This window comes from Crocuta crocuta, unplaced genomic scaffold, assembly GCF_008692635.1.
Source record: "Crocuta crocuta isolate KB4526 unplaced genomic scaffold, BGI_CrCroc_1.0 scaffold64, whole genome shotgun sequence".
Classification (NCBI taxonomy): Eukaryota; Metazoa; Chordata; class Mammalia; order Carnivora; family Hyaenidae; genus Crocuta; species Crocuta crocuta.
Genome location: NW_027530640.1, coordinates 7,124,189 through 7,146,473, shown reverse-complemented (window position 1 = coordinate 7,146,473; position 22,285 = coordinate 7,124,189). Strand labels below are relative to the sequence as shown.

Genomic DNA, 22,285 nt, shown 5'->3' with positions numbered 1-22,285 from the left:
GAAAAGTTTACCTGTGGGGATTCTGCTGGCCAGGAGCACAGATAAGTGCCTCTGACTCATGGCACAGAAGAAACGGGACTGCTTTGGAGAAGGACGGCCATGAGAGGTGGTGGCCTGGGCTCCTTCCCACCCTGTCGGTGAAATTTCCCACTGGGTGAATTTAGCCGGACTCTCTAACATCTCTGGGCTTCCGTTTCCTCGCTTGTGTAACGGATGGGTTTCTCGACCCCTGCATCACTAGGTCTGGGGAAGAAAGGTAGCTTATGGGGAGGCAGCCTGGCGCAGGGCCCTTTGGATGGGCTGGCTGTGGTCTGGGCTGAGGGGAGAGGAGGTCAAGTATGAGCTGTGACTTGGCCTACCTGTGAGGCTTCAGGTGGACCCAGGCTCCCACACCTCCCAGCTAACTGCCCTGGCCACCCTCTTCCCCACATCCCTGCCTCCGGGGAGCTGGAGGCTGGGTTCCAAGCCACAGCACCCCTCCCCTCGGGGCCCAGGGAAGGTGCTGACCCCGCCCTCCCGTTCAGTCCCGGGCTGGTTCATCTGCCCACTGAGAACCTTACACACTAGGGCCTTCTGTCCTCAGGCACACGAGGGCTGGTGTCCCAAAAGTGGCTCCTTTGTGGTGGGCATGGCTGTGTGGCACCACAGTGCCTTCCTGAGCATCTGTCCCTGGAGCCCTCTCTCTGCTTCCGGGGGCAGCCTAGGAATGACCACACTGTGGGCCTGAGGAAGAGTCAGCTGACCATGTTTAATGCTGGTTCTTACGTGCGTGGCCTTTAAGAACTTACTATAATATCTGAGCATCTGTTTTCTGGTCAAATGGAGATGACCTTAGGGCGGCTGTAAGGGTAAAGCGACAAGATACCCAAGAGCTCTATTACCCAAGTGTAGAGTCACGAGGCAGGGACGTGCAGTAGGCAGCTTACACGCACAAAGCAAGTGCTGCTCGCAGTCCTTCCCTGGCCCTGTGGTGCTGACCTCACATGGGGTGGACGGTTTTGGTCTGAATTCACCGGAGGGGATCTGCCTGGAGATGGAAGGCCCACCGGGCAGTGCCCTCGGCAACATTACCTGGGGAGGCTGAGGACAGGGCCATGGTGTCTCCAGGCCCTGGGTGCCGGGGCTTTACTGCCGCTGCTCCAAGGCTTCCCGAGCAAGCCGAGAGGCCCATGCCACACTCAGGCCTTCTTTATCCCCAGACACACATGGGGACACAGTCAGAGTATGTGTGGGAATGCAAGGTAGAAAGTAGGATCCTCAGGCCTGCCTGCAGGGGCTGGCAAGAGTGCTGTGCATATGTGGACGCCCGTGGAATCCTTCACATGTTGAGCGCCTGCCACACGCGAGGCACTGTGCCAAGCACTTTGCAAGCCCAGGCTCATTCCCACTAGGGCACCAACAGGCTGCCATTTCTCCCATCTGCAAATCTTCCTCGGCCACCACCTCACGTCTTGCTCCCCTTTGTTACAAACCCCAGAAGAGCCATCCCCAGCCTCGGCTTCCTGTTCTTAGTCTTGCACTCCCTTCAGCCTAGCCAGTCCCCTGCCCCATCACTTCACCAGATGGCGCTTGTCAACGTCCCCAGTGACTGCCAAACTGCTGAACTCAACGGGTCAGTTCTCAGTCTTCCTTCTACCTGACCTCTCGACAGCACTCCACACAACTGACTTCTTCCTCATCGGTGAGAAACTTTGCTTGGCTTCCAGAATGCCACACTCACCTATTTTTCTCCAAGCTCACAGAGCCACTCTTTCTTGGGTTAACTTCTGGCTCCTCATCTTCCTGCCCCCACCCAAGATGGGCCCTTGACTTTCCATCTATCATCCTTCCCAGAGTAGTCTCATCCAGGTGGTAGCTTTAAATGATCTGATGACGGACACTTCTTTCTCAGCCCCTAGTTCCCCTAGGGAACGCCACTCCCCGAATGCACACTCAGCGAGTCTACCCCTAAGTCTGAAGCGCTGCCCAAATCCAGTACGTCCAAAGCAGAGCCTCTGGTTTGCTGCACTAAATGCTCCCCTCCATCTTCCCCAGTTACTGGCAATGCTCTCCTTCCAGTTGCTGAGATACCTTGGCGTAATCCTGGACTCTCTTCTCTCACACCCCGTCTCCAATTTGTCAGGCAATCCTAACAGCTCAACTTTCAAAATAATTTAGGGTCCACCGCTTCCCTCCTCCCTGTCCCCAACTCAGTCCAAGCCTCGTCCCTGCCCACTCAGACAACTCCAGTAGCTTCCTACCCTCCGCCATTCCTCCATCCAGCACCCCCGTGTCTCAGATCACATTGCTCGGTCCGCCGAGAGCCACCAACAGCCTTAGACAACCTACAAAGCTGTGTGTGGTGAGGCCCCACTCCCCGCCNCCCCCCCCCCCCCCCCCCCAAGCCCTCTCCCTCCGTCTCTCCCATGCTCACTATGCCCAGCATTTCCCTTGTGTCCTCCAGCCTCTAGACTCCATCTCCAGTTAGTGTAGGGGATATGTTTTTTTTAATTTATTTACTAGAGAGAGCACATGCACATCCAAGTGGGGGGAGAAGGGGCAAGGGGTGAGGGGGAAAGGGAGGGAGAGGGGGAGATAGAAGGAGAGAGGGTGGAAGCAGGGATGGGGAGGGAGGGAGGGAGAGAGAGAATGAGAATGAATGAATGAATCTTAAGCAGGCTCCAGGCTCAGCATGGAGCCTGATGTGGGGCTTCATCCCACAATCTCGGGATCATGACCTGAGCCAAAACCAAGAGTCAGATGCTCAAGTGACTGAGCCACCCAGGAACCCCAGTCTAGTGATAACTTTTAAGTGAGCCACAATGCAAAGTGGGCTGGGAAGCATCAGCTCTCTCACTATGGGATCCTGGGTCACTATGCCCCCTGAAAAATGAGGAGGAGAAAATCAGCCCTTGATTACCTCACTGATCACAGATGCAAAAACTCTGCTTCGTGTTAGAATTCTGGGGAGCAGCAGCCAAGGGCCTAGAAGCATCCTGGAAGCCTCTGGGGCCTATTTATCCTGATAGGCTCCCAGGACAGTGGTAGCCAGGCAGCATCAACCCCAACCACACCTTGAGACAGACAGAGAGACAGCCCAGGGGACCTTCTGTCAAGAACCTGGGACTCTGGTAGAAGGCATTCCACTCTTCACCACCTAAGAGCACAAATGCCCGGAGCCCTGGCTCATTAGGTGGAATGAGCTCCCTCCACAGGTCCCTCCATCCTGGGGGCTTCTAAGTGTTAGCTCCTGCTTCAGAGAAGGCCTTGCCATCTAAGTCCCAATTCTGGCTCTTTGGCCCCCAAGAATGCAAGCCTTGCTGGGGAGTGGGACTCTGGGAAGGAAGTATTACTACCAGAGCCTGGAGGGGTGCCTGGGTGGCTCAGTCGGTTGGGTGGCCAACTTCAGCTCAGGTCATGATCTCACGGTTCATGGGTTCGAGCCCCGCATTGGGCTCTGTGCTGACAGCCAGCTCAGAGCCTGGAGCTTGTTTCAGATTCTGTTCTCCCTCTCTCTGACCCTCCCCTGTTCTCGCTGTCTCTCTCTCTCAGAAATAAATAAAACATTAAAAAATAATTAAAAAAAAAAAAAAAGAACCAGAGCCTGGGGTCCAAGGTGCCAGCTACAGGAAGATAGTCTCAGAGTCCCACCCTGCCTAGGAAAAAGGGGGTCGGGGGGGACGGCCTGCTTCAAGGCAGGGAGAGGGTGGCTCTACAGTACATTTCTCAGCAAACCACCTTCCCTGGGGAGGGCTAGCTTTGGCCAAGAAACCATGGAGAGCCCCTCACCCGAGGGAGGATCAGAGCGGCCTCTCCTTGGCCAGGCTGCTTAAGCCCCAGGTTGCAGCACAGCCCAGCTGGGGAACCTCAGAATCCAGCTCAGCCTCCAGCCTTTGGCCTGGGATGCGTGTGGACAGCAGGGGTGCTGAGTGGGTGGGAGGTAGGAGGCGTGGCCTGATGGTCACAGGGCTCGCCCTGTCCACCAGCCTTCCCTGGGAACTACGGAAAAGCCTCTAATTAAACAGGAGTCTGCAGCCAAACCCCAGGAGAGATGCCAGGTAGGCAGGGGTGGGGCAGAGAGCCTGCCAGCACTTCCCACATTTACGCACGCTGCCCCCCGAGCCTCACTCCATGGCCCTTCTGAGTCTGTGGTGGTAGCCAGGGGGAACGTCTGGCGGAGGGCCCAGTTCCTCACACCCCCCCCTCGGCCAGGAGAACGTCCCGCTCCACAGCTTCGGCACAAGGCTGTCCCGGGGCCACGCTGCCCAGACAAGGTGGGACTGTGCAGGGACTGGCATGTGCATGGGGAGCCTGATGCCTAGAGCTCCCCACCCGTCCTCCCTCTCATGATGCCCGCCTGGCAGGCCTGGGTTGACTGTCCCCGCCATGCCCTGAGCATCTCGACTACACAACCTCCCCTCTCTTGCGTGAGGGCAGAGTGCCAAGCACAGAGCTGGGCCCTCAGGATGCACAGCATGGTAGAATGCGTCCTCAACAGCAGCCCACACTCCTTGGTCAGGACACTCTAGGAACCCCTTCTTTGCCTCTGCGCCCCCCCCCATCCCCGGACACGTACGCCAGACTGCAGCACTGCAGAGCGCGTCCAGGACCCTGATGCCCTACGGCTGGGAGGTTGTGTCTGCTGTTCTTCCCGCTATTGGCATTGCTTTGACCATTCCTCACCACCCCGACTCCAAATCTGTTGTACCAAAGNGGGTAGGTCTCTTCTGCTCTGAGGCTGAGCTCGGGCCCGGCTGGGCTGCCCTCCCTCACCCCCTCGCCCCCTCGCCCCCCTACTTCCTGCAGGCTCAGGTGAAAAATAAACACAGTCGGCATTTTCCCTGCAGACCGCAGCGGTCTGCTCACAGGCTGTGTGCACCCTGAGAGCCCTTGCCACCGCCAGCAGAGAAACTCCCTCGCCTCTGACGGTTGACTCTGAAAACCCCCAAACGCTTGAGCCCCACAACACTTTCCCAGCGAAGAAAGTTGCTGCTTCCTTGGGCCTCACGCCTGGGGGTGGGGGAGTATGTGAGGCCTGAGCGCGCGCTCCCCCCGTCCAGCAAGCCTCCCTGTGGCAGAGAGGGTGCCAGGAGTTCCCGCCCTTCTGTTCCCTCAACACCCCCCCCTCCGCAACACACACCCAGATTCTCCATTCATCACTACTGGCAGACACATTCAGTCAGCTTCCATCACAGGACGCCTGTGTGCCAGCCAGAAAAATGTTTCAGATTGAGAGAAAAGCATTTCCCAAGGATAACTGAGTGGTTAGTGTGTCTCAGGCACAGTTCTGAGCACCTTACAGAGTTTAACTCATGTGCCTTTAAACAAATCTAGGATAGAAGCGTATTATCCCCATTTGATAGATGAGGAAACTGAGGCACTTAGAAGTCACACGGTTTGCCAAGGATCACACAATCAGTGGCAGAACTGTGATTTTACCCCCTGTGCTACGAAGGCCTTATGGTTGGTCATGGACAGAACCTAGGAGTACAGGGGACGGTGTGCCAGTCGTCACCCCAGTTTCCCTTCTCCAGCCTGGTTGGTCAGAGTTCTCTGAACCACTGCCTCCCTGCCCCTAAAAATGCTTTAGTGGGTTCCAGGACCCCTGGGATTGGAGTTCTGGCCCCACTTCGTGCCTACCTACCTGCCAGGGCTGCTGGCACCAAGAGCATGCCTGGTGGCAACAGCTGGACATGGCTCCCGCACCTTACTGCACGTGCACCCCACTCATCCTCGACCAGCCACCACCCAGCCACACCAGCTGGCCCTTCTTCCACCCTGGTGCCTAGCGCTTCCCTGCCTCAGCACCTCTACCCACCACTCCTCCTTTCCTCATGACTTTCCACGCTGCTTCCTGCTCTTTTCCACGCTGCCTCACTCCTCATTCTGACCTTAGTCTAAGGGTCACTTCCTTGGAAAGGACTGCACCTGGCTGGGGACCCACAGCCCAGCAGCGGTGCCTACTTGGTGCAGAGGTGGGCCTGGGGGTGCTAGAGGGCAGAACTGGCTTATTAGTCATCTCCACCCGTCCAGGTTCTGTACTCGGCAAAGGGAGGGCTCCAGAGTCCCTGGTGCTCCAGCACCGCTGCGTGCCCCACCCAGTCATCTGCCACGGAGCGGACTGCAGTGGCCCAGTTCCCGGCTCCTTGTTCCCTATGCCTGTGTTGGAGCTGGAGAGAGGCCAGTGGGGACAAGCCCACAGGAGTGGCAGATCCACACCTTGAGCCTCATGCTCATTCCTGGGCCAGAGGCTGACTAGACAGAAAGGTGGGCTACTGATACGGGTGCTGTTCTTTTCTGCCAGGTGCACAGAGGTGACAATGAGTACCATAAATACCACCTGTGACAACCCATTCGAGTAAGGCAATCTCCTTCCTATCTTACAGATGAGGGATGTGAGACTCTGAGGTTGAGAGGGTGGCCTGTAGTCTCCACAGCCCCCTCTGTCAGGTGGGCTCTCAGTGTCTTCAGTGATGCAAAACAGCCACAGTCTCTCTCTTCCCCTCCCATCATTCCCTCTCCCCCTACCTGGCTTGACCAATTCCCATCCATCTCTGGGGAAGCCTTTCCTACCCTCCCCATGTAAGCAGGGGCCCCCTGCTATGGTCCACTGACCACGGTGCTGACTCGACTATGCTCAAGTGTCTGTTCACTGGTCTGTCTTCATGGTCTCCCTCATACCTGAGACTGCGCCCTGCAGTGTTTCTATTACCTGAGTTAAAGCCTGGGCCCTCAAAGTCGGGTCTCTAGCAGTGGGGGTGGAAGGAGGGGTAGGACCCAGCACGAGCCAGTGTTTAGGGTGAATGTGGCAGGGCTGGACAAACCGCTCTGGCTGGAGCTTGGCACAAGGCCACAGCACTACTCAGGAGGCAGGGAAGAGCTAGGGCCACTGCTTGGAGTCAGGGAGATTCTGCCTGACATTTGAGACCCTACGCCCCCCACTTCCAACTCCCTCTGCCCCCAATCTCTTCCTGCCGGCAATAATTTGGCAGTCAGAATTTCGAGAAAGTGAAAGCCACGGCTGCTGCTAGTTCATATGGTACCTTTGTGCTAGTCAGAAAAATACGTCTTCCTGTGGACAGACAGGCAGACCCACACCGGGGCACAGGGCTTGGAGTGCATAGTGTAGCCACTCCGTGGCCCAGGGCCCTGCACAATTCCACACACTGACTGTGGTCAGAGCCCTCTGTAGCTCTCCCTTCTATTCCTCACACTGCCAAAAGCAGGTTCCAATCAGGGCTTGGCCCTGACCATCCACCCTGGCTTTGATCAGTTCCTCCTGGTTCCTCTCCCAGCTCTAGAGCCCACCAGGTAGCCCCACAGCCTCCTCAGACCTGTGACTGGAGCTAGGACCTACCGTCCAGCACCAGTGGTTGCTTAAGTGCCAAGGAGTCTGGCCAGCTGCTGAGTGAGAAGCTCCCTCAAGGCCTGGGACCTAGAAGGGGAGTGTCCACGAAGACAGCAAGCCCCCCTGAGACTTTCCAAGGTAGACTGGCCTACATATGAAGTGAGCCCCGATTTGTGAATTCCTGCAGACCCTACCTCTGCAGATATATGCCAGCAGGGCTCGTGCTGTTTTATACCCGGCCCCCGCTCTGGGCCCTACTGCCCAGGACATGGTGCTCTCCAGAGGACGGCCCGCAAGCTCCCCGCCCACAGCGTGCCGGACACCTTGTGCCAGACGCCCGCCGCAGAGCACGGAGCCGTGGCCGTTTGGTCAGCTGAGCCGGAGGCCTGGGGGGTGGCTGGGCCATACCCTCACGGCCCAGGAGGCTTTGGTCCCACCTGCCGGCACAGTACGTTGCCATGGTTGCACAGAGCCCTGCCAGGTGCGTGGGGCCAGTCTACCAGTCGCCTGGCCTCAACATCAGATAACAGGGCCCTGCCACAGCAAAGGTGAGGACCGGAGTCCCTGCATGAGGCCTTGGCAAACCACAGGCCTGCTCTAGACTCAGCCTGGCCCCAAGGCACCCTCAGAGCTAGCTGAGCCTCGCTGAGCTGAGTGGCCTGGCCCACAGCCTCCAGTGGTTTCTATGCATTCGTTTACTTGCATTTTCCTTCCTCCTCTTTGAGGTGAACGCCCCTCAGGACAGGATGTTTTTAGAGGAAAATATAAGCTTCCGGGAGCTGCTGCAGCTGAGCTGCTAGTTGATGCTACCAACACACCGTGTGTGGGACTCTGCAGCAGCCGCAGGGCTGGGCATCCCTGCCCTCTCGGCCCTGCCAGCCCAGGCGGTCTCTCAGCCAGCTCGGGGCCCAGCTCTTTACAGGACAAGGCAAGCCAGACCACCTCAGAGCTCAGGCAGCAGGGAAAGCAAGGCTCCGCAGAAAGGGCACTAGAGAAGTTCGGGGATGTTTTTCCCACGGGAGCAAACCCAACGGGCTGTGTAGGACAGACAGGAAGCAAACGGCAGAGATGCGGATTCAAGAGATGGTAGCCCTCACTAGGAACAGCCTGCTGTATGCCCGGTGCACTGCAGAGTTGTACTGCCCCACCACAGTCCAACCAGTCTTCCCTGGTCACTTGAGGACATGTGCAGACCTTGCAGATGGGGAAAGGGAAGCCCCAGAGAGGTTACACGACTGACCCAAGGCCTCAGGGCAAGTAGCGACAGATCTGGATTGGAATCCAGCCCTTTAGGGTTCCTGGCCAGAGATCTTCACCACTCTGCGACGGGTCTCACAGACCAAGGGTAGTGTGCCAGCATGGAGACAACACACGTGAACCCAGTGGTCCCTGGGTCCCCCTTCCCCCACTCTGAGGCTCTGCACAAAGACCTCCAGCCCACCAGGGACCTGGGATCTCTGACTTTGCCAGTAACACCCTGCCAAGAACCTTCCTTGGCACAAAGTGACTAGCAGTACAGCTGTGACCTCCACTTATCCTTGTGTGAAAGATGCCTTCACCCTGTCCGCACAGGAGCTGACTCAGTTTCTCAGTCATCAATAACTAAAGGAAACGTGAGAGGTCATCTCTCTCACAGGGTCTGGCCTGTGCTCACCCCTCCACATGTGAGAAGCGGGGTGGGTAAGGACAGCTGCTGGCAACTGAGGTGGCACTCACCAGGCCCTGCTGCTGCCCAGGAGGGAGAGCAGGGGAGCCCAGGCAGAGCCCAGGAAGNGGGGACGACTTAATCTTGTCTGCAGCCTCAGCCCTGCATTTCTGACCCTGATTAATTCAAACAGGCCTCTGAGGAACAAAGACAAGATGGGGTCTCTGGTCTATACCGGCTGTCTGTACCAGCCCCAAGAGGACAGTCCTGCCCTGGGGCCATGGTCAGGAAGGTCATTTGGGTCTAACCTTTGCAGATACTGCCAGTTAAGACCCATGGGGCTCTGTCTGAACCAAATCCAGCAGTTTCTCCAAAGGGACACAAGGCACGGAGCGGAAAGGAGCTGCTGCAGGCTTCGGTGCTCACACCCAAGCCCTACAGGCCTGGGGTACGGACAGGGAGGGGCAGGGCTGCTCCGCCAGCCACCGCGGCGCTCTGAAGGCAGAACCCCCTAATGAGACTGAGTTAGGGGGTTCCAAAAACCACACCAAACATTCTTACAGATACCCACCTGGGTGTAACAGAATAAAAATACATGGGAGAAGGGGAAATACCAAATTCCTAGAGGGTGAGGAGTGGGGAGGGCGGGTATGGGGCAGCCAAGGGGACCCAGTTGGAGCTAGAAAACCCCCTTTCCCCCCCCCCCAAAAAGCAGTAGACAGGTGTGTTGTCTAAGAGGCAAGGGAGCATGGAGGTAAGGGCAGGAAACAGAGATGCCTGGGATCAAATCATTCCACCAGCACTTTTTTTTTTTTTTAAATTTTTTTAATGTTTTATTTATTTCTAGGAGAGCGAGAGACAGCGTGAGCAGGGGAGGGTCAGAGAGAGAGGGAGTCACAGACTGAAACAGGCTCCAGGCTCTGAGCCGGCAGTCAGCACAGAGCCCGACGCGGGGCTCGAACCCACGAACCGCGAGATCATGACCTAAGCGAAAGTCGGACGCTTAACCGACTAAGCCACCCAGGCGCCCCTCCACCAGCACTTCTAAGGTGCACGTCTCCCCAGCTATATAACGTTCATATCTCACAGGGTTGAGGTTGGGATTAAATTAATGAGGAACGAAATAAAAGACAAAACAGACCAAGGCTTTTCAGGAAAGCCAGACCTTGCGCCAGGCTGGGGCCACGGCTCTTGATTTCCTTTGGACTCCTGCCTGATTGCCAGGAGGCCAGACTGCTGAGCTCCTGATGGGCCTTCACTGACCAGAGCCAGGGGGCTGGAGGCAACAGCGGGCAGCGATAACAAGAAAAAATTGCTCTCAAAATGCCCCACCAGGGCTTGCCCACGGTGCAGTGGGAGGTGACACAGTGACAACAGTGACAACACACCCCCAGGGACACCTCAGCTTCCTCAGTCAACCCATTCCCAGTGACTCAGGGCCTAGGACCCTCACTAGCCCAACCCCACATGACAGAGAGGAGGGCACCTGATCCAGACAGACCCAACAGTGAGCTCCAACCTAAGCCAGGACCAACATTAGAGCAAGGGGTCCACCAACAGACAGTTCTTAAGTTTCATCGTGCATCCTTTTGTCAGGCATCAAACCTGACCCATCTTAAACGTTATGGGGAAACACTTTCCAGGGCGATGTTTATTCTGGAAGCCCTGGGCTCCTGCTTCCAACCAAACAACACAACCCTTTTGGTCCTAAAAGCCCTGACTTGTCAGACATCCAGGGAGGACAGTATCCATCCCCGACCCGGGCCCACAGCTGCGAGGTCACACCCAGGAGGGGCACTGAGGGCCAAGTCTGTCCTTGGGGCCAGAGAATCCAGCTGGATTCAGCTCCTGAACCCAACAGGAGTGGGAGTTCCACTCAGCGTGGGGACCGGCAGCGCCCCCATCGCCACATATTCGAGGGCAAAGGAGCAGAGCAATGGGGAGCATGGGTTTTGAGGTAAAATAGGCCTAAGTCCAAGCCCTGACCCTGCCAGGCACTAACATGTTCTTACCTCTCTAAGCCTCAGGTCCCCCATCTGTAAAATGAGAGCAGTCTCAGCTTCTTCTGAGGACCTTGATACTGGGATTAAAAGCCCCAGGCACAGGCCTGGCACTTGGAAAGTTCTCGACACAAACATAATTGTTGCTGTTGTTATTCTTCCAACAACTGTTCACTGAGCACCTACTCTGTGTCACATTCTGTGCGGGGCACTGAGATCCCAGCAGCGAAGAGGGCAGATATAGGCCTGGCCCAGTACATCTTTCCCATCCCTTTCGGATCCCAACCACCATCCCTGAAAACCCACCTCAACATGGCCGTCAGCCCTCGTGGGCTCAGCAATCCCACTGTCGTCTGTCCCTACACCCTGTGGACTACGGTCCCCCCCAAGCCCCACCCATGGGGCTGCCCACCACAGCTGGGCGGCTCCCACCCCCACACTGCTCAAAGCCGGCCAGCACGCTGTGGGGTGGCTGCCGCAGCCTGGCACACACGAAGTAGCCGCCCTGCCTGGACCCCGGCTGTACCCAACAGAGACCTCACTGCTGCTGGCACAAGTCTCTTCACAGGCTGCCTCTCTGTGTCCCTGAGGGCCCACCCACCCTCTGCCTGCTTGGCCACTGGGCCAGCCACAGAACCATCTGATTTGAATGAAACTTCAAACTTAATGACTTTCATGCTGGTTATTTAAAACGCAATGTAATTTTCTTAAACACCCTATTATTTCCTTTGATAGCTACAAAGCTTCCCCCAATCCCATAAGCATGTTTATTTTTAGGGAAAAGAGTGGTTTGCAGTTGGTCATAGAGACCATAAGGAGAGGGAACCCACAGAAAGCAGGGCAAAGAGTCAACCATGGCAGCCTGGAGATCCACAGCCAACCTGCCTTCCTGCTGCGGCCGGCTCTCCACAGACACTACAGGGACCTGGGCAGGCTCCTGACCTTCTGACGCCAGCATATCAGCCAGCAGCCCTCCTGTCCACCACCTGACACTGGCCAAGTCCGCCTTCCCAGGCTCCCTGTGCAGACTGCCCAGTGTCCTCATCTGTAAGATGGTTCTACTGGCTTCCCAGTGAGCCTCCCACAGCCATTCCAGGCATGCACAGGGCTGGGAAAGGGGTCCTGGGTCCACCGACACACCCTCAGCTGCCTCCCTCTTGGCTCCTCCAGACATTCTGCCCCGGGTAAAGCCTTGGGGCCTGAAGCTTTGACCAGCTGGATGAGATCTTTGCCCAGATAAAGTGGCCCCAGGCGGTGGCTGCCCACACTGGGAGGCTGGGTGGGTGTGGCCCTGCCAGTCGGGGCTCCCTGGCAAGGAAGACAGCCTGGTGGTGGGTGTGCGTGCAGAGGTCAGCTGAGCCCCACCAATGCGGGGCGTCCTCTGGGAGTGGCTATTTTTAGATCCTAGGCTTTCATGTGGCCAAATGATGTAGAGTTTACAAAGCATCGGTAATGCGTTTCAGATGGCGGCCCAGCAGAATCGGAGGCTGGGCCTCTGCCACCAGAGCCAGGTCAGAGTTAGTCAGAACGCCCTAAGCCTGGACTCCTGTCACCTGTCCCTCTCTCCCTCCCATCTTTCTTGCCTGATGGGGAGGCTGGCCCTGGAGCAGCCCTGGCAATGCCCAGCAAGCCCCACCTGAGGCCCACCTGAGCAGCAGGTGTCTCCAGCTGTCACTTATCTGGACATCAGCAATCCTTCACGGCCAGGGATCCCCACTCCTGACTTAGACAAAGAAACTGAGACCTAGAGAGATTAAGAGATTTGCTCCAGATCACACAGCAAGGGGAGAAGTTGGGCCTGCCTTCTGGCTTCTCTGCCCATCACAGCTCCGTGCCCTCATGGGCTACCTGGGCTTTCAGGGAGGGAGGACCCGCCAGCCCCACCTGGGCCAGCCTGGATATGGTGGGCTGGGGCAGCTTAACTATGCAAACCCCCAGAGCCCACTGTTCTTGGGGCAGGCCACGTCCTGCCTGTCCACGCCTCAGCCACACACTCGTCACTGAGAAGACGACAGTGTGGGGCCCAGACAACTTTCCTGTCTCTGGACCGAGAAACAACTGGTTGTTTAGATGGGAGAGGTGAGGGGTAGGGCAAGCTTACTTGGCAGAATGTCTGTCTGCTTCCTCTGCTCTGCAGGGAGCTCTGGCTGTGGATTGGCCGTGGTACCCATCTTCCTCAAGGCTCTAAAGCCATGTGTACTGGGCAAAGCCCAGGCAGTCGGCCTCTGTGGGACTGTCCCTCACATACGAGGGGACTGCGCCAAGGGGAGCCCAAGATTCTAGCAGGACCAGAAGGAGCCAAACCCTATGACCAGGACAAACCCACCCGGGCCGCACCTTGGAGACTTTGTGTATGCCAAGGCTGGTGTGGGCCACATCTTTTAAAGGGAGGGAGGTGGTGCCAAGACCAAACCCCTGGCATCATGGATCTGTCAAGTGAGGCACCAAACTGCCTGAAGGAAGAAGCTAACAACGCCCTGGATTCTCAGAGATCCTCCCTAGACTGCTGGGGCCTCAGAGTCTTGCTAAAGACAATGTTGATAAGAGGCGCTCTCCTCTACACCGTGGCTAAATCACCAATGTGCTGAGGGACCTGACCTCTGGGGTTCAGTTCTTCTCAGTAAACCAGAAGCCAAGACCCTGGAACCATGACCCTAGAGACTGACAGTCAAATGAAATAACATGAAAATGGAAACTTCCATCTCTGAGTCTCTCTTGCCTTGCATGCGCCAACATACTAGGTCTCCCTTGCCCAAAGCCCACCCCCTCCCTTGGCCTTGCCTGCACTCTGCCTATCAGCCCTGGGCCTCCCACATCCACCCTGCACCAGCTGCTGCCTCTGCCTGCCTTTCCCTCCATGCCCAACTCAGACCAGCTGCCAATGGTCACCACCTGGCTCTTTGCTCTGCCAACACACCGCATGTGCCTACCAGCCACTCCTAGGCTCTGGGACCAGTGCTGCCTGCATATCAAGGTCACATGCTGGGCCCTCCCTGCTGGCTGTTCTCCAGCCTCACCTTGTAGTCCTCATGGGCCTTGGGCTTTGCGCTACCCTTCCAATGACCAAGAACACACTGATTTCTGCTCTTCTCTGCTCAAACTGCCCCTGCCCTGCAGAGCGTTCTCTCACTTTACCTGTGCAGCTTCCCGCCAGCTGCAACCCTGCCCTCTCAAGAAGCCTTCCGGGCTGCCCCCCACTGGCCTCTCCCTCCTTACTGCGCTTCATCCAACCTGGTCAAAACCTCAAAGCCAGCTGTGAACCCTCAAGAGGGTATCTCTTCCTCAAGGGGAAGGGAGAGACTGCCACCCCTCTGTGCTAAGCCAAGGCCAAGCATGCAGGGGCCCAGAAATGCCAGGAGGGGCCCGGAACCAGGCTTCTAGATACGGCAAGCACTCTGTCACCGGGCAACTGAGGCCCTGAGTCCAGACAGGCTGGATAGCTGTGCTCTGCACTGCCGCAGGGGAGCCGGATGCTCAGCTGAGGAAAAGCAGGCGTGGGGCCGAGTCCCACCTCAGCTCCAGGAACACTCCCCCTACCCGGCACAGCACCCTCTGCAAGAGCTGTTCAGCCCAGTGCCTGCACTCACAGCACCTGCCACATACCAGGGACCCCACATCCAGCGCCTCCTTCCATGCCCCAGGAACCTAAGGAGGTCAGAACCCTCATTCTCCTCGTTTCTAGATTGGGAAACTGAGGCTCGCAGCGGTTAAGTAACTTACTTTGGGCCTCTCAGCCAAGGAGTGGCAGAGATGGTGTTCGAGGGTGTATCGTCCAGACAATGCCCTCCTTCTCCATGCCTCTAAGGGGCCTTGGATAGGTCCCTTCCCTGACCTGGCCTTCCTGTCCCCACCAGTAGAAGGAGGGTAATGACCCAAAGATCTGTGCACTATACTGTTGGGGAAGGGGGAGCCCTGTGACCTGATAAAACACCTGTTTCCTCCACCAGAGTCTCGTTTGTACACAGCAGCAGGAAGCAGCCAGTCACAAGGCGTGAGAGAGTATGACTATGGCTTCAGGATCACAGCTGCCTGCGGAGGCTCACAGGGAGGTGGTGGCACCCCCCTGCCCCTCCACGCAGCTGTACCACCCTACTCCAGCCTGACCTCAGCAGTCATTTGACTGGAGACCAGGGCCCCTGCAGCCCCTTCTCAGAGCTCGGCTAAACCTCCTTTCCTGCAGGGGCAAGGGGTGGGGTGTGGTCTTGTGAGACCAAGAGGCCAGGGGCTGCTAGTCTCGGGGAAGCCACCACCAAGCCCTCCCTCACCTATCTAGGGGCACCTGGGGGGCAGGCAGAGCTGGGGGAACATCCCCATCTGTCAGCTATGGAAACTGGCCTGGTGAAAGAAACCTTGGTGCGATTGGGTGAAGGATACCTGGGTCTCGGTGACCCGGGCCTAGGTTGGTCACCTAGGGTTGTGTCAGCCTCTATGCCTCACTGAGCTAGAGGAGTGGGCTGGCAGTCCTCTCTAACTGCAACTCCTGGGGATAGAGTGGGGCGGGAGCCTTCACCATGAGCCTCCTTGGTGCTGCTTTCCTGGCCCTGGAAGGTGCCCTGAAGGTAGTCGCACCTTGAGGGCTGCAGATTTTCCAAATACCACAGCCAATACCACACAGCCTTCCAAGTCAGGAAGGAATGCAAGTCACAATAACTCTTAAGTCCCAATGCCTACCACGAACCAAACCTATTAAACGAACAACAGAGAACAAACTCCATGCTAGAGTTTGCACACTTAGGCCCTACAAGGAACCCGCAGCAAACTGGGGCCACAGGGAAGCAAAATGCTATGATTCTTCCTACCCTTTTTTTTTTTTTTTAAGATTTTATTTTTTAATGTAATCGCTACCCCCAGTGAGGGTCTTGAACTCACAGCCCCAGGATCAAGAGTTGCATGCTCTACCGGCTAAGCCAGCCAGGCACCCCCGATTCCTCCTGCTTTTTGACCCCATAACTCTCTTGAAGTGTACTGTTCCAGGAAAATAATCAAAAAATAAGAAGTGATTTGTACACGTCATCATTCCCACTGTAATGAAGACAAGCTGTGAGCAAACTAGGAGCTACATGAGGGATAACAAATAAAGATGCTGTATGTGGGCACAGTCTGGGGGCCTGCAAACATGCACTCCCAGACCAGGGGAAAGGGAAACACTGGGGCAAGACACGAGGGGGTGAATGCAGAGCTAGCCGTGTGAGAAAAGGTATGAGCACGGCCTAACCAAATGGGTCTTTTCCCTATTTTTCTTACCAAATAGCTTAAGCCCCAGACATCTTCCAAAAAGCGCTTCTACATGGCTGGAGAAGGGGGACCTCCTTCAGATAACTCTCTGGGGGGAGCAGGAGAGAATCTCAGGATGGAGTGAGTAGTGATAGCTCCCATCCTTGCTCCAAGAACAGTACTTTCCTGCTCAAGAATCCCTAGATGAGGTAGGGCAGCAAGAAATGGGCCTGTATACCTAAGTCCCTGCCCCAGAGCGGCCCCCAGGGTTCAGATCCCCAGATGTTGGGGTCCAAAGTAGAGATACAGCCCTCCAGATGGGAGTCTATGCAGGGCCTACCAGTGAGCCACCACTAGCCCCAGAGGAGCCAGGAGAGCAGGGAGAAGGGACGGGTTACCGCCAGACTCCCACCCCTTGAGCCCAGGACACACTGGGCACTTCCTGGAACTGATGCCTCCAGTCTACACTCCAGCTCTGGGAAGAGGGCTCGCCACTCCCATTGTGCAAATGAGAAAACTAAGGTTGAGAGATACTTTTGGCAGGTGGGCTGCCTTTGGTCTAAGTATAGGGAGTACATCATAAAGCAGTGCCAACCACCATGGCCTGAAGAGCTACCAAGGTGGGCCAGGCAGCTGATGCCTGGGGGGGGAATGATGGAGGGTCCCACTTGGATGTTCACAGGAGGTCTCTCTGGGAAAGTGATATTTGAATTAAGCCCTGAATGAAGCATGAGAACGTGGCAGTTACATGAGAGAGAGCTGGGGAAGAGAGTTCCAAGCTGAGGAATTAAGGTCCTGAGGGGGGAAAGAACCTGACGGGTATAAAACAGACTGGGACACTAAAGCTATTTAGGGAGACAGAGTATGGCGATGATGAGGAGGGGCTGTCAGCAGGAGCTGGCCACCCAGGCACTCAGGGTGTGGTGAGAGGTTTGGACTTTACTCCAGAACAGTGGGAAGCCACTGCAGGGTCTCATCAGGCAAGAAATGAGACCTGATGGAAGCTCGGCTGCTCTGTGGAACTTGGACTGAGGGTGAGGACATGGGTTCAGGTGGGGGCCAAGGTTGAGGCAGAGGGAGGCCAGAGGCAGCCATCAGTGCCTTCTGGGTGAATGATGGTGACAGCCTGGGCTTTCAGTGGCACCTGAGGCAGAAAAGTGAGAGATGTGGCATGCTTGGAAGGGAGCCCAGGTACTCTGTCCTCATCTGCACTTTCAGGAAGCTGCTAGATGGACCCTTCTCCACAGCCCACCGCCCACGTGGGGGCTGGCTCCACCCAGGATGCCCCAGCAGGGGCTTTTGTGACAGCACTCCTCCAACCAGGGTCTGTTTCCAGTCTATTCAACAGTCTCTTCTACTTAACTAGGCCACTCCCAGAGATAGAGAGGCTAGGTGTGATCCGTCTGGTGCCCAGCCTGGTACCAGACTCCTCCTAACAGGCTTCACTCCAACCACGGCTGGTGATCAACCACGACCAACCTTCCCCAGAAAGGCCCACCGGCTCCCTCTGTCTGAGGCTATGGAGGGCTGGGTGGGTGTATCTCGAGAGCTGCCCTGGACGTAGTGGCCTTGTGTCAGCAGCACTTCCTTCCCCTGCTCAAGTCTTGCTCATACTTGCACCTCCTACTCCCCCCCAGGGCTCATGAGCACAGCCCTCACCTAACCCCAGACCTTGGTGCCGGGAAATGGAAGCTCCATGGCCAGGAGCCCAAGCAAGAGTCCACTGCCTCAGCTGGGCTCCCCCACATTGGAACTGATGCCTGACCCCTGACTTGGGGCATGCACAGACACCAGGACTGCCGTGGAGCTCAGGGAAGAGCCAAAACGCTCAGCCATTTTTTTTTTTCCAATTGAGATCTAATTTGCACATCACAAAATTCAGAATTTCAAAGTATACAGTTCAGTGGCTTTTAGCATATTCACAAGGTTGTATAATTTGCACCACTATCTAATTCCAGAACACATTCATTACCCCAAAAAGAAACCTTATAGCCATTGGCAGTCACTCCGCATTGCCCTCCTCCCTTGGTCCCTAGCAACTGCTCATCTGTGTTCCATCTCTATAGATCTGCCTATTCTAGACACTTCATCTAAATGGCCAAAGGCTCAGCAACCTTCCAGACCAAAGACTCTAAGTGGAGGGGCCACAAGAGCAAGGGAGCTTCACACATTCTTTCTGAGAAGAGGATTCGCACCAGACTGGCAGTCACGCACGTCCAAGAATCGAGGTTTCCCTAGGGAGCAAGGTCTTACTCATCCCAGAATTCCTTCAAAGTCAGGCCCAGTTGACCTTCTCCCTCCCCCCTCCCAATCTCAGAGGAGAACAAAGCCAACAAAACAAAAACAAGCCGTGGCTACTGGTCTAGGCCAGGAACTGTCTACAAGCCTACATTAGATGCTTGACAAACATCAGCCATGAAATAGACTGTGACCAATTCTCCTTTTCCAAAACAGAATTCACAAGAAGCCACGTATCAAAAAGAAGCATCTTTTCAAGTAAAAGATCTCCCTCTGCCCCCTGGCAGTTGGCTGTGAGGCGGTCATCTGGTCCATCGCTCCTAGCAAGGTTTGAGTCTATGTCCTTTGAGGCAGTCAACACAGTAGCCACATGGTAGCCACCCACACGTGTGCACAAGAGGGCCCTGGCATGGGCTTTCCCCACTGTCTGGGGACGTTAAGCAACTGGCCTTAAAAGCTCTTCAGCACAAGTGCTGACCACTTAGATTCCCTCAGAGAGGCAAAGGGGACAGGGGGCCTAGGTCTAAGGCACAGGGGCTGGGCTCCTTGACATCTGTGCCCCGAGGAAGGGCTCAGGAAAGCAGAGCTTCCGAAGAAACCTCCCAAGGCAGGTTTTCCTCAGGGCCCCTACAATGGACTCCTGACCCACTGTAAGAGTATCTTTTCTGATAAACCTGTTCCCAAAACATTGATTTTGCTTTTAAAAACCAACCATAATTTAAATGCCCAACAACTTTTTGGGTAACACCAACAACTACTTCTATTTGTTATTCATTTCTTAACTATCAGGTTTGCTTTAAAAAGGTTCGCTTGTATTCATGTACCTCTTCCTCACCCAGTATCACCCTAGCCTAGGCCCACGCCTCTGTCCTTAGTCCCAGCCCCATGACACAGCAGAGGCCAGCACACAGAAAGTCAACTCCAGACCTTGCCTTCTTCCTCCTGTGTGCCCAGAAGGCAGGCAGTGGGAGGCTGAGGCTGGGTAGCGAGAACAAAGGGACTTACCTCTACAGCAGAGGCTGTGACACACAGAAAAGCATCCGCTATGGCTTGAGAAAGATGCCGAAGTGGAAAAAAAAAAAATGACACAGGCCAAGGGAAGAGTGGTGTGCCTGCCCTCAGCCCCCACCCCTAATCCTGACTGCTGGAGGTGGCCATCCGTCCGCCTACACTCTGACCAGTGTGAGCTAAAGGACACCAAATGGTCCTATCACCACACTGTTACAGAGAAGGGGGCCCTCCCACCCTTGCCCAGGCCATGAAAGGAACGCAGAAACCCCGCCGCCTCCCTGCAGCACTGTGGAATCACAAGAGGCTGGAAGGGAGCCTGCCCTCCTCAGACGGTTCTTGGTCTTAGGAGGCCTTTAGTCTAGGCATGGTTGTCACAGTGACCATAGTGCCCTGTCCAAGCAACTCCCCTACCAGTTTGCAGTGCTGCGTTATGTCAAGTCAGCCCCAAAATCTAAGGGTTTACTCGTAGGAGACCCTGAAAGCATCTATGTTAAGCGTCTGCTGGTGCAGGGTGGAGGTCTCTGGGGAGAGGTGTTGCATGAGGTGGCGAGGTCAAAGGGCAACCGCTTCCCCCACAGCCTTGAAGGAAGCAAACACCTCACAGACGGAGCCACCCTACAGCAGAAAGACCATTAGACCAACACACTCCTTCTGCGTTTGAGAAAATGGGGAGGCCAAGGAGCTCATTTCTAGAGTCAAGAGTTTACCAGGTTTTCCATTCCGGGTTTCTGGAGAGAAGCAGCAATCTATCTTCTCACCTCCCACTGGCCTCGGCACGAAAACAGCTTTTAGAACCAAATCTCCCCACCTGTGATCTGAAACCGCCTGGCAGTCACCATGCTCCCTCGGGGTGAGCCCCACTTGCCGTGTGAGCCTGCTGCCTGCTGGCCCCTCCTACACTGGGCCTCCACTTGCAGCCCTGAGTCCCCCAAACATTTCGTGTACTTAAGGAGCTCTAATCTCACCTCTGACTTGGGCCAGCTGAGGACAGTCTGAAACTCTAATCTCTTTTTTTTCTAAGTGCAGCTGCACTGCTCCAATGCACTCAGAATAGGCTCTTCACCCTTTCGGTCATTGGTACCAATGCGGCAGAAAAGCATGGTTTGTAATGATCATGGGAGTCTTTCAAAGCACTGAACTTATATTTAATTAGCAAAATCATTCACCAGGTCCCTTATCCACACCACTGATTTGAAACACCTCTGCAAGCCCTTCCTGGTGCACGGGAGAGCAAACCAGCCTCATAAAAACCCACTTTCTACCCACTGCATTCGTGGTCTTTCTCTGGCAAGGGTGCATCCATGCCAATAAGGACGGAGTGAATACAGCCTGTTTCTCCTGCAGAGCCAGGAGCTCTGAAGCACCCCAGCATTTCTGCCCATTCCTCCTAACACCCAGGCTCCGTGCTCAGGCTCAGGGAGAAGGCTTAACTGCAAAGCTCACAGCTCAGACCACACTACCAACACCAGCACCTCAGGAGGGGAGGGGATGGTGTCAGCTCAAAAATTCTCGGAAAAGACTCTACCCTGGCATTACCAAGCATCAGGACGGGGCCTGCACCTGCTTGTGAGCAAGCTGGGAGAACAAAAGCCAACAGCTGGAGGGAAGGGGCTGCCTGGGCGGTCTCTTCTTCCTTCAGCTACTCCTGCCTCCGATCCCACGGGATGTATATGGGAAAAAACACCAGAACAGAGTTCTCACTTATCTATTTTGTTCTAGACAAAAGTCACTTGTTGCCCCTGCCTCACGTACCTGGTCGAGGAGGTAGCAGGCAAGAGGCCTGCGGGCTGCCGGGGCCACTTACCAGCGGGGGCTGCGGCTGGGGGTGCTGCCCTGCTCCCGAGGGGGGTGGGTAGTGCATGAGCAGATTGAAGGCGGAGTAGACGGTGTCTTTGTACATGCCGCTGGCGCACTCCGGGGCCTTCAGGCCTGGAAAAACCACAGCTGGGTCAGACGCGCCCGCCCGGCCGGAGGGGTCGGCTCTCCAGAGAAACAATTGCCGAGGCGTCCCGTTCAAGTTTGGGACTGAAGAAGGGGTGCCTCGGTACCGAGTTCCGACGAAGGACCCCGAGTCCAGGCCTCCCCTCGGCGGCCCCTACTTGACCCCCAGCCCGCCCCTCCGGCCAAGGAACCTGGGCCAACGTTTTCTCCTCAAGACTGGGGATTAGTCAGTCACCTGGGCAGGAGGGGAGGCGGAGATGNTTGCCGTGAGGCGGGCACCCCCCTCCTCCCTCCAGTCCCCGGTGGCCCTCCCCTTTCCCACCCGGGCCTTAGCGGGTGGAGGGAGGCCAGGCTGTAACTCACCGTCTTCCAGAGACTCTGGAAGTTTGTCGGGGAAAAGTCTCTGCGAAGTGTGTTCCCTCCCGAGAGCCTGCGGGGAGATCCACAGGGGCCGTGAGGGGCAGGGGGCTCTCGGCCTGGGGCANGATCGCTCCGCCCCGCTCCTCCTCGCCTCGGAGAGGTCGGGACTCGACCGGCGCGCACAATCTTAAAGGGCTCGCTCTCGCGGGCGTGACTCTGAGGCGTCCGACAAGCTTGAAAAGCATCACCCTTCTGAAATGCGAGGACTCTGAACGAGACTCTTGACCCTACTTCCTCACCTACAATATGGGTTTCCCTGTTCTGCACCCAGGTTTCTCCACCTAGGCCCTGGGGGTGACCTAGAACGCAAGCCAAAGTGTGAATTGCGTCGGCCAGTACGTCAAGGGCTTGAAACGGGGACTTCCTAGAGATTGAAGGCTGTTCGAGGCCGTGCTCCAACCCCAGCTGGCAGGGTTAGGGTTCCTCAAAGTCTCATTCTCTGCCCTATTCTGCAACCCTAAACCGATCTGGGACTTCCTTCTAGGCAGC

The 22,285-nt window shown here is 56.2% G+C and overlaps 1 protein-coding gene across 7 annotated transcripts in view; it reads right to left on the bottom strand.

The window, feature by feature from the left end:
- The window catches only part of TCF7 (transcription factor 7), a 30,385-nt gene extending 8,580 nt beyond the window's left edge, over positions 1-21,805 (bottom strand). For all 7 annotated transcript variants that reach the window (XM_077768632.1, XM_077768633.1, XM_077768637.1 and 4 more), the window contains exons 1-2: positions 21,740-21,805; positions 21,240-21,364 (exon numbers count right to left, since the gene is read on the bottom strand). In XM_077768632.1, coding sequence (XP_077624758.1) covers positions 21,240-21,335 — 96 coding nt within the window. In that variant the 5' untranslated portion in view covers positions 21,336-21,364; positions 21,740-21,805. The remainder of the gene's footprint in view (positions 1-21,239; positions 21,365-21,739) is intronic.
- Between the last annotated feature and the right edge of the window lie 480 nt (positions 21,806-22,285).